This window comes from Trachemys scripta, chromosome 24, assembly GCF_013100865.1.
Source record: "Trachemys scripta elegans isolate TJP31775 chromosome 24, CAS_Tse_1.0, whole genome shotgun sequence".
Classification (NCBI taxonomy): Eukaryota; Metazoa; Chordata; order Testudines; family Emydidae; genus Trachemys; species Trachemys scripta.
In genome coordinates this window covers 10499160-10516468 of record NC_048321.1, presented here as the reverse complement: position 1 = coordinate 10516468, position 17309 = coordinate 10499160, and the positions used below count along the sequence as shown (strand labels likewise).

General features: G+C 59.6%; 1 protein-coding gene across 12 annotated transcripts in view; it reads right to left on the bottom strand.

The window, feature by feature from the left end:
* Window positions 1-399: 399 nt before the first annotated feature.
* Window positions 400-17309, bottom strand: part of LOC117869496 (death-associated protein kinase 2-like) — a 30031-nt gene continuing 13121 nt past the window's right edge. For 5 of the 12 annotated variants that reach the window (XM_034756371.1, XM_034756372.1, XM_034756373.1 and 2 more), the window contains 11 exons: window positions 11234-11355; window positions 9467-9688; window positions 7810-7948; window positions 6553-6682; window positions 5283-5331; window positions 4600-4626; window positions 4224-4376; window positions 3457-3502; window positions 2718-2807; window positions 2100-2183; window positions 400-1473 (listed from right to left, as the gene is read on the bottom strand). In XM_034756371.1, the coding sequence (XP_034612262.1) occupies window positions 1393-1473; window positions 2100-2183; window positions 2718-2807; window positions 3457-3502; window positions 4224-4376; window positions 4600-4626; window positions 5283-5331; window positions 6553-6682; window positions 7810-7948; window positions 9467-9688; window positions 11234-11322 (1110 nt within the window). In that variant the 5' untranslated portion in view covers window positions 11323-11355 and the 3' untranslated portion in view covers window positions 400-1392. Of the gene's footprint in view, window positions 1474-2099; window positions 2184-2717; window positions 2808-3456; window positions 3503-4223; window positions 4377-4599; window positions 4627-5282; window positions 5332-6552; window positions 6683-7809; window positions 7949-9466; window positions 9689-11233; window positions 11356-13963; window positions 14152-17309 lie in introns of all 12 variants that reach the window. The other 7 variants (XM_034756370.1, XM_034756369.1, XM_034756364.1 and 4 more) reach the window with 2 other exon arrangements.

The window sequence follows — 17309 nt, the reverse complement described above, 5'->3', positions numbered from 1 at the left end:
ATGCGTCTCCGGCATCTGGACCTTAACCAAGAAATTTGGACCTTGACCAAAAAAAAGCATCGACTGCCCCTTTAAGGGACACGCCCTGCCCAGCTGTTCTGACCGCTACTCCTTCCTACCCTTCCCAGGACAGACAGGCCATTAGCCGGCCAGCGCCCTAGGGCAGGAAGAGCCGTGGGGCTCAGTCCTGAACACCACCCAGCCCAGCGCCAGCACCCAGTTACCAACCATCCAGCTGGGGAGATGCCAAGCCCCATGAGCTGGGCTTTAGCACCACCAAGGGGCCAGAGCCGGCTCTGCTGGGCTGATTCAGGTCAGGGCTGTGGAGCGTGGGCCGGCTCCACCTGGGGGGTTAGACCCTCACTGCAAAGGCACCCGGCACAGGCAGGAGACAGGGGAGACGCTTGGCACATTTATTTATTTAAAAATAATCAGGCAGAGGGGGAAATGAACTGGGCAGATCTTCCCTGGGCAGCTGGAGGGGGAGGGAGGGGGGGGTCTGGCCTGCCATGCGCCTTAGGCCAGCATGCAAGTGTGGGGTGCTGGGGAAGGGGCACCCACCCGGCTCTCTGGCTGCCCCTCAACAGCTGGGTAAAGGTACCTGGCACCCAGCGGAGCCGCCATCCATCCCCCCGCCAGGGTACTGCTGGGGGACAGCAGGCACGGTGGAGTGTGTGGGGGGGGGAAGAGACTCATATTAACCCCATGAGTGCTGGAATAAACAGAGCCCCTAACGCATTGGGGCAAGTGGGGGGCAGGCCCAGTTGGATTAACCCCATGAGTTCCGGAACACAATGTCTGAAGGGGGGGGGGGGGGGGGAAAGGTTCCAATTAACCCCACAAGTGCCAGACAGAACAGCCCCACAGGGGGGTTTCCTATTGGAAAGCATAAGAGAGGTACAGAAAATGCACCCTGAAAGGCCCTCGTGGTGGGGGGGGGGCTCTGTTTGAATAATGACAGGGATAATAGCGGGATCTCTTCTCCCACACCCCCAATACCTCGCCCCACAGACACGGTGACTGGGTGCCAAGGGGCTGCGGGCATTACCCCAGCCTCTCCCGCTGACACGTGTTCCCCTTTCACCAGCTCCATCCGCAGCCAACTCCCTGTCCTCAGGCGTCCAGGCAGAGAGGGGAATGGGGTAGGGGGGAATCCCATTTCCAGCCCCCTCCCGCTCCCAGCTGGTCCCCACCGACCAAAGTCAATGCCCCTTCCCGCCATCCGGGCCTCGGCGGACAGAGCCCAGCTGCCGGGGTGCAGCCTGGGGCATCTGATCTCCCAGGGCCTTTCCCCACCTCTGGGGGCTGCAGCCGCCCCCCATCCCCAGCTGACGCAGAGGGTCGGTGTGGGGCAGTGGGCGCATGCTGGAGTCTGTGGTTGGGGGCTGGGTCTCAAGAGCAGCTGCTTCTCCGCCGGCGCAGCAGCGTCACCGGGTGCGTGGTCTCATCTTCCTGGTCGCTCTCGCAGCCGCGCTGGAAAAGGGGGAGGCAGCAGAGAGGGTCAGGGAGGGCACATGATATACGTGTACACACCTGCGGACAGGTGCACACCCAGGCTCCCGTGCACACAGACACCCCCCCCTGCACCTCCCGGTCCCCCCCATGCACACGTACACACCCAGGTCCCCTGCTGCACACACACACACACACACTCACTCCAGCCCTGTCTGGCTGCCCCCAGGCAGATCCTGCCCATGGCTGGCAAGGTCTATGCCAGCCCTGGGCACCCAGAAGCAGCAGAAGGGCGGGCACGAAGTGTATCATTAACTAGCGAGCCGGCCGGCCAGCGGCAGCCCTGGCTCTAAACCCCCAGGGGTGCCTGGAGCTCCGGGAAGGTGGGGTCCGTTTGGTACCTGGATAATCAGTGCTACCCTGGGCGCTCACCCCACCCCCAATGCTCACCCCAGCATCTAACCGCACCCTGAACCTGCCAACATGTGACCCCTGACGCTCACCCCAACTTGTAACCCAGCCCAGAGCCCTGCCCCTGCCCATTCATCCATCACTCCCCCGACCCCTACGCGGTGAGTCCGGAGCGGAAGGTCCCCGGCGCTCTCCCCCCAGGGAGCGAGCGCACCAGCTAATCAACAAGGCCTCACCAGAGTCTCATCCTCCTTCTTCTGGCCACACAAGAGCTTCAGGTGGCAGAGCCGGTTGCAGGCAGACACCATGTTGTAGGAGAGCTGGGGGGAGGGGGGAGAAAAACACACGCAACGGGGCAGCTTAAGGCTAAGGACCCTTTGAGCCTCCACGCCCACGTATTAAGAGGGTTCCCCCCACACACACCAAGGAGCGACGTCCCCTATTAACGAGCCTGCTGTTATGCGGCCTCTTTCACACTGAAGGATTTCTTCCCTGCCGCTAAAATGCGGCCACCTCTGGGGTGGAACGCAGCAGCCGTTGAAAAGTTTAGGACGGGAAGCAAAGAGGGATCCTGCACCCAGCTGAAACAAGCCGGGGGATTTTAGGTCAGGGAATTGTAGCCAGAGCTCGGGGCTTGATGCCTCTGTTGTTTCAAAGAGTGCCATGGAACAATGAAAGATCTTCCCCTAGGGTCACAGCTGCAAGGGGCAAGGACCCCCAAGGACTGCCCTGGGACATTGGGGTCAGCGGGTTGGGTCACCCGCCCCCTAGCGCCGCACTGGGGCCAGCCCTGCCTGGGAAGGGAGAGCGCCCCCTGCAGCCCCCTGGGGATGTGGGGGCCGGAGCAGAGTTACCTTCCATTTCCTGCGGGCGTTGAACTTGCGGAAGTTCTTCATGTTGATGGAGGAGCGGCTACGGTTGGTGGCCTGCTTCCGGCTCAGGGGCTGCCAAGGGGCAAACGCATGAGCCGTCACCCCCAGCATGCAACCCCCAGCCCCAGCTCGTGCTCACAGGCAGCAGGGGGACCCCAGTACCCTTAGAGGGCAAATCCCCTGCACCCACAATCACCCAGCGGGCCCCAGGCTCCTCCGCTCGGCTCAATTCCGCCCTAGGGAACCGGGCCCAGGGTTCCCCAGACCCCTGGGGTCTGTTGGCAGCTGCAGTGGCCTGGGAGGAGAGAGGGGGGTCCTCTCTTCACCGGCTGCCCTGGAAGGTTGTTATACATCTTCAGGAGCCCGTTTCCCGCAGGAATCTGACTCCTGATGGTGCAGAAAACGGCCCCGTCCGAAGGCTTCCCTGCCACTCCGGGCTCATCCCGCATTCGATGGCCGCGGACCAATTCTCCACCTGACGGGCACCTACCTGCTGCCTCTAAGGCCCGCCCCCCACCCCCATCTTTGGCTTTGCACCAGGCTCTGTGCCCTCCCCCCAGCCTGGGCCCTCAGGGAAGAGCAAAACTACCAGGAGTGGCTGCCCTGACCCCCAGGGGCTGCAGAAGGACCCACCGGACACCGCCGTGGGCGTCCCCCTGCTTGCTAGCCTGGCGGTCCCCACCTCCCCACGTCCACCTGGAAATGCGAGCAGCCCCCTCACCTTGATCCACGGGTGGACGAGGCTCTCGGCCGCGCTCATGCGATTCCTGCAGCGGGAAAAAACGGGAACCGTTTGCTGCTTTCCCACCAGAAAAGAAAAACCTTTCCCGCTCCTTCTCTCCAGGAAACCCCGGGCCTTTTCCCCTCACGGTGCTTACCCGCCGAGCGCTCCCTGCCCTGCTGAGAACCTCCCGTGGCAGGAATCTCTCCCCCGCCCCCCCGAGCCATCTCCCCAGCCCGTCCATGTCCCACGTAGTGCAAAGGATTCAATCGTCCCCCCTCAATTTGTCCTCACGGCCCCTCTGCGTGCCAACCCCTCTCCGGTGCCACCAGGGCACCCAGGTTATCAGACCGGTTGTTCCTCCTGCCCCCTCCAGCACTAAGCCAGCAGCAGGTTACAGGCTGTGGTCTGGCTGGCCTGCGCCATGCAGGACGGACCCAATCACAGGCCAACCTGCACCCTCCGTGCCAGCCTTTCCAGCTGGGGGTTTGGGGGGGTACGTTGGCTTGAACGAACCACCCCCCGCAGCTGGGATCACACCTAGATCCTTAGGGGTGGAAATCACCTGGTGCTGAGTGACAGAACGAGGCCCCCCTCGCGTCCCATCTAAGCCCTCGGCCAGGTGCTTTCTGCCGGCTGTACCCAGAGGTGAATGTCACCCCCTGCTTTCTGAGCTGCTCTGACAGGGGAACCCCCTGCCCATGGCTGGCAGGTGCCAGCCTCAGGGTCTTGCTGCCCAGCGGGCTGCAGCAGGTGCCAGGCGTTACCGGGGCTCCTTCACCAGCAGCTGCCGGATGAAGTCCTTGGCCATATCGGTGGTCTCGCTGAAGAATTTTTCCTCGAACTCGTAGTTGCCAGCGACAACGTTGGAGAGGGTCTCGGCATCCGTCTCGCCCTGGAACGGGGACATCCCACTCAGCCTGCATGAGACAAGGATCTGCTGAGAGCCGGCTGAGTCCAAAGGGCCCCCGACCCACCCCTGGGGAAGCTGTGGCCCTGCCTTGCCTCAGTTTCCCCACTCTGTATAATGATATTGACCCCCAGTGATGCACTTGGGGGTGGTCTCTGGATAGAAAACCCCAAGCAAGGGCTAAAGATGGGAGGGTCAGACAAGAAGAGACACCCAAGACGTCGGGTACTTACAAGATATAGGTAATAACGCCGATGCTCCTGAAATAAACAAAGACATGTTCTTGGTTAGCCAGCCTGAGGGCTGGGGACAATCAGTACGCACAGGCTATACTGGGAGAAATCAGGGAGGGGATCCTGGTAAACAAACAGCAGAGCGGGGTAAATTTCACCCTTTTTTTGCTCCCGACCCTTATCCCAAATCCAGCGTCACTCCCTCACTTTCACGGAGCAGATTTCCACTCTATGACGTGTTAGCCCATTGCTCGCTTCCACCATTCCTGGCGTGCAACTGACCCACCGATCGCACGGCCCGTGCGCTCCTGGACGGGACAACAGAACCTCTTTTAAGCAGAACGAGAAACTAGCAGCAATGGGAGGAAAGTCAGAAAGAAAAGAGGCATCGGTGTTTTCTCCCCGCGACGGTTCTTCAAACACCCGTCCCCTCTCAATCATCGTTCTGAGAAGCCGAGCGGACAGAGCTCCTTGAAACAGTCACTGTCGGCTCTTCAGTTGGCTGGGAGAGGCCGGGGAATCGTCTCCCAGCGGCACATGGCGTGTATAAAACAAAGCCAGCGGACCCTGGAATACTGCCTGGGTGACGCCGAGAACTTGGCTGAGCCGACGACAGCTCGCGTTATACCCCTAGCCCGAGCCACGACTTTAATGAGGGGCCCCATGCAGGCTCCCGTCCTTACCACATGTCTGTCGCCGAGCTCAGGGGCTCGTAGTTAATCACTTCGGGAGCTTGGAGGAGAAAAAGAAAAATAGAAATACGGAATAGTCACTTTGCATCCACTGCCTGACTCCCTTCGCCCCCTATGGGACACAAGATGTACAGCAAGTCAAAGCAGAAAGGACCTCTCTATGGACAACCTCAGGGTCAGCCTGGACACCCCTCACGCCGCTAAACCTTGCTGGGTTTCCATCTCTAAAATCCAGCCATTCCCACTGCCCCGAGTGGTGCTAGGGGATGTTGGGATGCTCTTTCAGACAGGCAGGAACCCAGAGTCCTAGCCATGGGCGGTCATTAAGATCCCCTGGTTCTTTAGGAAGGGAAGGGCTGTTCCGAGCTACATCGCCCCTGCCCTCAAAACTCTGGTTACTGCCTTCTGCCTCCTTACACTCCACCCCCACTGCAGGTTAGCAGGAAACAAGAGCCTCCTTCACTTCCTGTCCTAAAGTAGCTACTGTGTTCTGCCCCAGAGGTGGCTCCATTTTAGATGTGGGTGAAATTCCTTGCTGTCGAGTATTCCCAAGTGCTTTGGGATGAAAGGGGCTGCGGAAACCCATGAGATTATTCAAGTTCCTGCCCACATGTAGGGCCCTGCCAAATTCACGGCCATGAAAAAACGCGTCACGGACCGTGAAATCTGGTCTCCCACCATGAAATCTGGTCTTGCGTGTGCTTTGACGCGATACTATACAGATTTCACGGGGGAGACCAGCGTTTCTGAAATTGGGGGTCCTGACCCAAAAGGAAGTTGCGGGGGGGGGGAGGTCACAAGGTTATTTTATGGGGGTTGCGGTATTGCCACCCTTACTTCTGTGCTGCCTTCAGAGCTGGGTGACTGGAGAGCGGCCACTGTCTTCAGAGCTGGGCACCGAGCCAACAATGCCCCGTGAGCAGCCGTGCAGAAGTAAGGGTAGCAGTACCGCAACCTCCCCCGCAATAACTTTGCGACCCCCCCCCCAAACTCCTTTTTGGGTCAGGACCCCCTCCAATTACAACACCGTGAAATTTCACTAGATTTAAATAGTGGAAATCATTAAATTTAGGATTTTTTAATTCCTATGACCATGAAATTGACCAAAATGGACTGTGAATTTGGTAGGGCCCTAACCATGTGACTCAACAATATCCTGTGGCAGAGAGTTCCACAGGTTAAGCCCAATAGCCTATATGCCAATGAGTCCCGCATGCTCCTGGCAACCTTCCCAGCAGATCATTAGTGCTCAGCTGTTTACCTATGTACTGCGGAGTCCCGCAAAGGCTTTTGAAGGTTACTCCATCTTCCAGCTTTTGGGCCAGACCAAAATCGATAATCTTGATTTTCGGGTTGGGGACATCTTTCTCCAGCAGCATGATATTCTCTGGCTGTCGGGGAGGGAGACACCATGAGCCCAGTTCTCCGTCACCCCACGTGGTCATTGACATCGGTGCAAAGCAAGTGCGGGAACGTGATCAGATCGGGATGGGCAGCATCTCACACCCACTTTGCACTGGTGCAAACAGACATAAGGGGCAGCATCGGGGCTTACAGGGTCGACTTGCCCGCCAGGCCCCATGCCCCACAGCCTCCCCCGCGCCCACTGCTGGGCTGCGGCAGGAGCGGAGGTTGGAATAGTCGTGCGGCGGGCGCGTGATTGGAGGGGGAAACCAGCAGGGAGGACGGTGGGTTTCCCAGGCGAGTTCCTTCCGAGACTCCCGCCAGGCGAGGCTGAGATCCGAGCGTGGAAGTGGGAGATTCATGCAGCCAGGGAGAACAGCCCCACTGTCTGGGCTGCATTTTAGTCCACTGCCCTGGCCCCATCTCACAGGGGAGATTAATTTCTACAGCTGCTTTCCAGCAGGGGACTGCAGGTGTATGAAACGGACCAGAGCCTGCAGTGTTACCTCTGGCCAGCAGGTGTCAGTGTAACCTCAGAGGCCGTGCGAGGAGTTCAGTGAGAGGAGAGTTTGCGGGGAGGGGGAGAGAGGAGATGGGATGGGCAGGAGGCAGCCTGAGGGGAGAGCGGGCTCTGCAATGGGGCCAGCCCACACGCATGGGTCCATCCCAGACCCCCTTGCCCACAGGTTGGGCACCATGGGCCTGGGGTCTCTGAAGCTGCTCTGGCAGTGTACAGGGGCCTTGAAGTGGGTGGAAGCAGCCCCCGGACAGCCCCTCCCCACCCCCATGAATGGGGCTTCCCTGGCTGGGGTGGAGCTGGTGTCACGGACCCTGCACCGGCCCAGTCCCCAGAATGAGGTCGGCTCGGAGGGGCGGCTGGAGCAGGTTGCGTTATGGGTATTCTCTGCTCCGCAGGGAGGAGAGTGAGTTAGAGCAGCCCCGAGGCTGCTCTGATTTACTCCGAGAGCCTTGCAAAGCTACAAAGGGCGTTTGGCCCCCTCCTGCCCGTCTCCAACCCCCTCCCACATGCAGGGCGGGAGCCGGGAGCGACTGAGAATCAACGGTTAAGGGGCCAGAGGCAGTGCCTGCGCCAGGCAGGGAGGGGGCTGGGCACCTTGAGGTCGAAGTGGGCGACGTGCCGCCCGTGCATGTAGGCGACGCCCTGCAGGATCTGCTGCAGGAACTCGATGGCCTCCGCCTCTGTCAGCGTCTCCTTCTCGGCAATGAAGTCAAAGAGCTCCCCGCCGCGGATCCTGAGAGCAGAGAGGGAGAGCGGGTGAGGCCTAGAGACATGAGAGGGCCCAATCCTGCTCCCACTTACGGCAGGGCCCTGGGAGTGGCCGGAGCCAGGCTGGCCTGAGGGGCAGGGACAGCTGCAAGCGCATGCTAGAGCTCCATTGTCCCCTGGCATCATAGGATCTTAAAGCCCTGACGTAGGTGGGGTCAGTTCCACATCCCCCCTGGGGAAACCGAGGCACAAAGAGGGGAGTGATTTGTCCTGGGGTCACAGAGCAGGACAGGGCAGCGTGGGGAATAGAACCCAGGAGTTCTGACTTAAGAGACTTGTGCGCGACCCACTCAACCACGCTGCCCCATTTCCACTCTGCAGTTCCTGTCCATTACAGCGGCCACGTTCCTCCTCAGAGGTGGCTGCATTTCCAAGCAGGGCGAGTGCTCCCTGCTCAATGCTGCTGTTAATCAGCTGCAGCGTTCCACCTAAGAAGTGGCTGCATTTCAGTGAGGGCAGGAAAGCGACCCCGGTACAGCCATCGTGTAGAAGCCTTCCAGACAGAAGGCGCTATCCAGACAGATTGTCATGTCATACACACAAGGCAGACAGATAGGAGTGTACAGACACACATACAGGCATGGATCTCATAGGGTCCTGGTCACCTTGTGCAGTCACAAGGGGGGCGGGGTGTGAAAGGTTACTGTGGCACCCACTTTGCCGGCACAAGGTGCAGGGCAATGGAGAATCAGGCCCATTAACCGCAGGATCTAAATGAGATTTGCCTGGATGAAAAAAAAAAAAAAAAATATTCAGCCAACCGACCTCAAAGAGCTAAGCGGACGCTAAGTCAAATCCATGCTCCTCACACTGGAGAGGCGCCATCCAAAGGGGAGAGCTCAGGATTTCAAACCCTCAGCTGCCCCATCCCAGAGCGCTCAGGGCCAGGACCCCACGGCTCCACCGTGCCAGAGGACCGTAGCTGCTGCGTGCGGGGCGGACCTAAGCAACTCGTGCCTTCTGGGGCTTTGAAACTCATCACAAACACCTCGACTCACCCATGGGGAGCTGGCACAGAGCTCAGAGCCCAGGTGTGACACGCTTGGGGACGGGAGCAACTGTTTCCAGCCAGGTGAAGAGTGGGAACTAGTGGTTAGAGCAGTAGGGACTGGCAGCCAGGACTCCTGGGTTCTATCCCCATCTCGGGAGGGGGAAAGAGTGATGTATCGGGGTTAGAGCAGAGACCGGGATCCAGGACTCCTGGGTTCTATCCCCATCTCGGGAGGGGGAAAGAGTGATGTATAGGGGTTAGAGCAGAGACCGGGATCCAGGACTCCTGGGTTCTTTGACAGCTGTGCCACCGAATGACCTTGGTGAAAGTCTTGTCTGTTTCTCTGTGCCTCAGTTTCCCCAGGGGTGCCATGTGGGCTGATCCCCCAGCAGGGAGGGGGGCGAGGTGCGCGCTAAACACATCGAGCGTTATTAGAGTGGGGGGAGGGGGAGCCCACGTGCCCTGCCCCCCCCCCCCCCCCCCCGCACTCACAGCTCCAGGATCAGCACCATCTCGGCCTTGCTGGCGAAGAGGTCGTGCAAGCGCAGGATGTTGGGATGCTCCAACTGCTGCAGGATGCTGACCTCCCGCTCCACCTGCTCGCGGTCCAGCCCCAGCCGGCTCCCCTTGCACTTGCGCATCTTCACGAACTTGGCGGCGTAGAGAGTCCCCGAGCTCCGCTTCCGGCAGCGCTTCACCACCCCAAAGTGCCCGCTGCGGGGACAAGTGGAGAGAGACCTTGGTGGGTGGGGGCTGGTGGAGCAGGGTGGGGGGGCAGGAGTTGGGCAGTGGACATCAGAACGGGTAAGCAGTGCCCCCTCTCCCCAGCCCCCACTCCCCTCCCAGAACTGGGAATAGAACCCAGGAGTCCTGACTCCCAGCCCCCTCCCCCCAGCCACCAGACCCCACTCCCCTCCCAGAACTGGGAGCACAACCCAGGTGTCCTGATCCCCCGTCCCCTGCTCTAACCCCTAGACCCCACTGTCTCAGAAACAGCAGCCAATGAACTACTGAGACGTCAGCGAACGTGTTTTCACGAAAGTGATGAAAAAAACAGTGCAAAGGGGACGAAGCCCATTGCACACTCTGATTTGGAACAGTCTGGCCTGACAGAGCAGGGGTCAGTCCGGTCACTGGCTGACGCCCTGCACAGCCATGCCGGGGGTGGGATCTGGCTCCAGCTCTGTGGCATGGGATCTCTACAAGGCGTGAGCCATAAAACTCCCTCGTGCGAGGAATGTACGTTCAGCATCTGGAGAGCCCTGGCGTTCCCCCGAGCACAGCCGCGCACACAGCCTGCCGTGAAATCTACAGCTCCATAAACGCCCGGCCTGCCTGGTGTATCCCATCGCTCCATTTCCCCTCGCCGTGCCAGCCACGTTAACCATTCCACCGAGGCCTGGCCTGCGACACGCGCTCCCAGCCGCACGCTAATGCCATCCAGATGTTGGGGGGGATGAAGGGCGCAGCGCCAGATGCAAGCTCTGACGTGGTCTATTGGAGATAGCGTGATCCACGCACAGGAACGGGCAGCAGAACTCCTGGGTTCTAGTCCCGGATAGGGAAGGGAGTGGTGCCTAGTGGTGGAGGGGAGTCAGACCTCCTAGGATTCCAAACCCCCCCCAGCTTTGGGAGGGATGCAGAGGGTCTAGCACAGAGAAGTGGGAGCCAGGACTCCTGGGTTCTATCCCCAGGTGGGGAGGAAAAGGAGCCAGGACTCCTGGGTTCTATTTGCAGCCGTGGGACGGAAGGAGAGCCTAGTGGCTAGAGAAGGTGCTTTAGGCAATCGCTGATGCTGGCTTAACTTGAGCGGACCGTTGTGAGGTTTGCAGAGGAACCTGTCTAGAGGAGGCCCGAAGGGGAAGTCTGAGCCTGGGAGCCAGCCGGCCCCGAGCTGGAGGGGGGGGATGGTGAGAAAAAGCTGGGGGCGGGGAGGGGGTTTCCTGTGGGGGCGGACCTGTGACAAGGGCGGGAGGGAGGTGAAGAGGAGTTTCCTGCTGTGGTTGTTCCACTCCAAGCTGGGGAGAGAGACCCCATCCTTAGCACCCTCGGTCTGCGTGCTTGAGAGAGGCACACATCCGCAGGAAGAAAGACGGACCTACCCGAGCTCGCCCCCATTGCCCGCGGAGCCCTGTCCAGCTCCCAGGCTGCACCTCCCACCACCCCCCGCAACAGGGCGCGTGTGCAAAGGATTCTGGGTCACGCTGGACCAAGAACCAGCCTGGATGCAGCGTGACTGCCTGGCCCGCGGCCCCTCACCTGCCCAGTTTCTCCAGCAGCTCGTAGAGCTCTTCCACGTTGCCGGGTCTGAACGTGGCCATGGCAGTGGGGCTCAGCCGCTCCGTCATAAAGACCTCATCATCCTCGGGCCAGCTGGTCTCCTGCAGAAGGCAGAGGGAAGAGACTGAATGCAACCCCCCGAGCTTAGCCAGCAGGACCGTGGTTGAGCCCCTCCTAGAGACCCCTGTACTTGCTGCAGAAGGTCACCAGTTCAATCCACACCGAGCCAGCCACGAGTGGTCACAGAAATTCGGTACGAGTCCCCCCGGGGCAGGGCTCTTACCTGGGCTGTGTGTTTAAGGCCTAGCAGGCTGAGCGCCAGGACTCCTGGGAACTACCCCTGGCCGGGGAATGGGAGTGGGTCTATTTAGTTCAAGCAAAGAGAAGTAGGAGCTAGGACTTCTGCATTCTACTGCCAGATCTGGGATGGAGAAACTGAGAACCAGGACTCCTGGGTTCAATCCAGGAGAGGGGTGGGGTCTAGTTAGTTAAAGCAAAGGAGAGTGGGAGCCAGGACTCCTGGGTTCTTTCCTGGCTCTGCCACCGACTCCCTGCATGCCACTGGGCAAATCGCTTCCCTTCCCCCGACCCCACTTCCCCGTGGGAAGGGGGATACTGGCAGCAGGGGGTCTCCTGGCTGAAACCGAGTGAAGGTTTGTAGAGCTCTTTGGGATGGGAAGGGGCAAAGCCCCCACTACCGAGGTTAACATCAACCCTGCCACAGTCACCGTGGGGGCCCCACGCCTTTAAGGTACACTGAGGAACAGCAGGGTTCTCCCGCCCTGCATTGCTACAGGAACAACAGGTTCACAAGCAGGGTCACTTCGTCACACAGATCACGCTTGGGGAATAACAGAGCTGGGGAGAGGGGCCCAGCTGTGATCCCTGAGAGGTGACTCCTCTGGCAGGCCCGCATTCCCACACGCCATCCTCTGCCGCCCGGCTTCGGCTGGCACGCCTCTGTCCATGCCGGCACGCTGCAGCGTCTTCCATCCAAACGGGGCGGCAAAGACCCAGCGCTCTGATGAGCTAGAAGAATTCCTCACACTGAGTGACGTTACAAAACGCTGTTGGTTAGCACGCATGGATACCTCCAGGCTCCATTCTCCCCAGGACTTGGGATAGGGCAGCACTCTGGTCTCTACTGGCAAATCTCGACTCTTCAACGATAACCAGTAGATGGGGTGGTTGCAGTGCAGCTACTTCTGGAGTGGGGCGCAACAGTTGTTGAACAGCACATCCCACTGCTGCACAGAGATCATTCACCTGCCACTGAAAAGCGGCCAGTTCTGGGGTGAGTCACAGCAAAACAGCACACTGCAACGCTGTACTGGGAGCTCAGTGGTTTGAGCATTGGCCTGCTAAACCCAGGGTTATGAGTTCAATCCTTGAGGGGGCCATTTAGGGATCTGGGGCAAAAATCTGCCTGGGGATTGGTCCTGCTTGGAGCAGGAGCTTGGATTAGATGACCTCCTGAGGTCCCCTCCAACCTTATGATTCTATGTCGGAATCTATGAAGAAGAAAAAAACGCAGCTAACTCTGGGGTGAGGCACGATGTCCCGGGAAGAATTGTGTGTCCACCTCACTCTCTAGAAGAGCTCATTTAACTCCTGGCCTCCATGTGGAGCTGCTGACCAAGAGCCAGTGGGCACCCCATGCAATGGGCAAGAGCAAATAAACAGAGAAGAACAGCCCACGCCACCCTGCTGCCCTCAGATGGTGAAGGCTTGGAAGTCAGTGACCAAGCAGGGAAAAGACCCTCCAGCCTTGTACTCCACCAGGTCTTCCCCGTCTTTTCAACTATCGCCCGGTCGCAACTTGCCGACGCCACGGGACGGAGAATCCGCCACGCCCGCGAGGAGGCTGAGCCGGGTTAGAAACATGCCCCTTACTTCCAACTTTGGGTCAATTTCCAGCCACTCGTTCTGCCGCCACCTGGCAGATTAGAGAAGCTTCTTCTGCCCTGCCCGGGTTCCAGGCTCCGAACCACCCAGCTCTCACCTGGATACAAAGCCATGCACCGTTAATCCCTCCTTATAGAACAGCACAGACCCTGCCCCTTAGCCGCCTCCCTGGTGAGCCTCTTTAGAGCCAACAAACTGCTCCACAGACAGTGAGCCAGGAGCTGGGCTGCAGGGACTGAAGGAAAGTTGATAGAGGCGAAAGGCAGCCAAGAGAGGCTGGTCCAGCAGCTAGGCAACTAAGCAGGGGCTGGGGTGACCTGGGTTCAACTCCTTACTCTGCCACAGACTCTGTGTGTGGCCTCGGCTGAGTCACTTAGCTGCGGTGCCTCAGTTTCCCCACCTATGCACTGGGTATAGTTGCCCTGCCTCAAGAATATATACATTACTGGTTGGGAGGTGCTCAAATGCTGCAGTAAGAGGGCCCAGATAATTATGTCAGATTAAATTTAAAAGCAAACTTTTTTTTTAAAAAGTGCAAGATTAACCTGTGGAACTTGCTGCCACAGGATATTATTGGGTCCCAGAGCTCTTCAGGACTGAATGGTTTCTGGCAGAGGGCTGTTTCCAGGAGACCCCACCACTACTCCGCCATCCCCAGACGGGAAAACAGAGGGGGAGAAAACTCAGCTGAACAGCCAGAAAAGGGTTGCGGAGCATCATGCACCCAATGCCAGGACCCCCGGCCCCTCAATGACCCGAGGAGAGAGCAGATCCCAGCCACCAATCACCAGGGTCAACTCTCACCTGGACAGTGTCGGAGGGGCTCCTAGCCTCCCCATTGGCAAGGCCCACGGCCCCGCCATCCTCAGCCATCAGCTGCAAAGACAAACGAAGGGCCCGGGTTAGCTGGGAAGAGACGTGGTGCTGAGGACGGGGCACGGCCCTGCCGTCATGGGCGGAGCCTGGCTGTGAGCAGTGGCGCTTAGGGTCACCTGCCAGAGAAAAGCAGAACGTGGGGATGGGGATACCCCTCAATCCTGACCCACCGCCCCCAGGTCCCCCCCACCTCTTCTAACGTCCCTTAATCCCCCCCTCTTCCATCCGAGCCCTGAACACACACTCACAGCTCTGCTGATGCCCCTCAATCCTGACCCAGCCCTGAACACACACCACCAAATAAGCCGCCACCTGGGTCCACGTCTCCAGCAGAGGCCACAGAAACTCATTTCACCTGTGACCTTCACACCCAATCCGGAGGGCCGGGCGCCCTTTAACCCTTCGCTCCCCCTGCTCCTCTCCAGCCCCCCGGGCTACAGAGGGGGCCCGACAACAGGGACGCAGACGAACGCCCGCGTGAAACGAAATCAGAAGCCGAGACGAGACAGAGACTCAAGGCACAACAAGGCGGCCGGAAAGCAAAACGGGGGAGACCCCGGAGAGCGATTACAAGGGAGATTACTCTGCCGGGTCACAGCTGAGCTGCCGAGGGATTTACAGCCTTGAGTCAGCGGGGGAGAAGGAATTAAAATCCCTGGGGGAGGGGGAGGCACACGGCCACTTTTTGGCCCTGAGCTGGTCCATGCAGCCTGGACAAAGGCCCAAACGACATCAATGGGGCTTTGCGGATCAGCTTGCGGGATCGGGGCCTTCAACGCTACACCCCCCAGGCCTCAGCCTCATTTTCCCCAAGGCTCTGCCCAGGCCGCTCTGGCAGCCGAAGGGGGCTGGAGAATCCTGCTGTGCAGGGGCTCCCCAGGCAGCATGGAGCTGACTGAAGGATCCTGCGCCCAGCCCCAGTGCACTGCACTATGGGTATCCTCGGCTTCCCAGGGCCCAGAGGGGGCAGGGCATAAGTTAGAGCAGCCCCAAGGCTGCGCTAAATGGCTCCAGGAGCTGGGAAGGCCCCGCACAGCCTGAGAATACAGAGAGCACAAAGCCCTTAATCCCCACCCCAAGCGCAGGAACAGAGGATCAGCCCCCCACCCCAACCCTGGGCTGTCGTTCCCCCGGCTCGCCCACTGCCGAGGGGGCCTGCAGCACCGACCCCAGAGAAGTCACCCCCTGTGCAGTTTCGGCGATAGCAATTACACTTTTGTTATGAATCCCTCTCTGGTGAAGCCCCAAGAGCCCCCGGTGAGGTGACTCACGGCTCCTGCTGGGGGAGGGCCTGGGGGGCTGTGGGGGATGTTTGGAACCGGCCAGCGTCTCTGGATTGATTTTTAATTAGATCTCCTCCCCTGAAATTACAAGCCAGCAGGTTTCGAATATCTTCCAGATCAACTGGACAATAAACTCAAACCAAACACCAGAGCTTGCCAAGTATCCAAGCTCCACTCCTCAGGGGGGCCTGCCAGAGGATCCCGTCCCTAATGCATCCTGAATCCCAGAGCCGGGGAGATAGGACAGAGACACAGGGAACCAGGCACGTTTGGGAGGAAACAGACGACGGCCTGTTTGCCCATGCCCCAGAGATCACAACGCTAGATGCCCTGCCACCCCCCACATGCTAATTACAGCCCCCACGTCCAGGCAGGGCTGGCTCCAGGCACCAGCATTCCAAGCATGTGCTTGGGGCGGCACCTGGAGGGGGGCGGCGCTCCCCCCAGCACTCCGGCCGGCTGGGAAGAGTGGGGCCATGGCCGGCCTTGCCGCCCTCCCCCGGCCAGCCGGAAAGAGCAGGGCCATGGCTGGCCTCGCCGCCCTCCCCTGCTGTGCTCCCCGCCGGGGGGTGGCAGGAGGCTTTTTTGCCTGGGGCGGCAAAAAAGCCAGAGCTGGCCCTGCGTCCAGGCCACTCAGGGACCTTTCCCACGTAACCTGCTACCTCCTGGCATTGTGACCTCGAACCAGCTGATGGCCAACCTGCCTCTCTGGATGGCAAAGTGCCTAAGGCAACAGCTAGGACTCCTGGGTTCCCTTCCCAGCTCTGGAAGGGGAGTGGTGTCTAGTGATTAGAGATGGGGGGGCAGGGCTGTGAGTCAGGACTCCTGGGTTTTATTCCCAACTCTACTGATGACAGTTGGAGGGGGAGGGGGGTCCCTTTCCCTCCTGGCTCAGTTTCCCCATCTCTATAAGGGGGGGGGGGGGTAACAATGTTCCACCCTGTAGAGGGGTGGTGAAGCTAAACTCACTGGTAACAACAGGGCTTGGACGCTCTGGTGACAGGCCCATTAATCCAGTGTGTCAGCAACACAGTCAGGCAGCCGAGACCTGCGGGCCCCACACCCAGCCCTCGCTCCATTGACACTGGTGACAAAACTCTCCCGGCACGCCTGAAGGTTTCATTTACTCCTGCTTCTCCAAACAGCCGTGTCTGCATTTCCCAGGCCCCGATCACGGGCCAGGGAGCCACAGTCGGCAGAGAGCCCCACAGCTGAGTCCGGCAGCTATGGACTGTTCCCCCCGCCACAGGGGATGGGCAACCGAGCAAACCCTGGGGTTCCCTCCCCTTCATCCAGCAGCGCAGGCTAGTGGCTACAGCTCCAGACAGGGAGTTGCGGCTTGTCTACATTTGAAATGCTGCAGAGCTTCAGTCTAGATGCTACCCACACCGACAGGAGGGGGTTCTCCCCTCGCGTAGCCAATCCACTTCCCCCAGAGGCGGGAGCGAAGGCGGCGGAAGAATTCTCCCGCTGACCTGGCGGTCGCTACCCCGTGGGCTGGGTCGGTTTGACTGCACTGCTCGGGGGCGTGGATTTTTCACAACGTAGTTAAGCCCATTTAATTTCCTAGCATAGACCAGGCCTTAGTCAGCAGCCCTTAGGCTGGGACACAGCAGAGCGGGGTTCTATTGCCACCTCCGACACTGACCTCCTGGGTGACCTCAGGCAAGTCACTTGCCCTCTCCGTGCCTTGTTCTCCCCTCCTCTCCCCCCGGAGAACAGGGTGAGGAGACCGGCTTGGTGCTTTGGAGAGCTATGCAGACAAAGCCGCTATCTAGAGCTAACTGTTATCTGCCCCCTGCAGCAGTTCAGTTGCTTGTTCAATCCAAGTGCCTGGGGTTGCTGAAGGCTCCTTTTTCTTATATGGGGGTAAATCAGGGTCAGCTCCCCTGGAATTAACTGGGGTTAAACCAGCATAAGGAAGGACAGGTTCTATCCAACCCTCAGCCTACCTGCAAAAATGGTTTGGCACCAGTCGCCGCTCGTCCGCC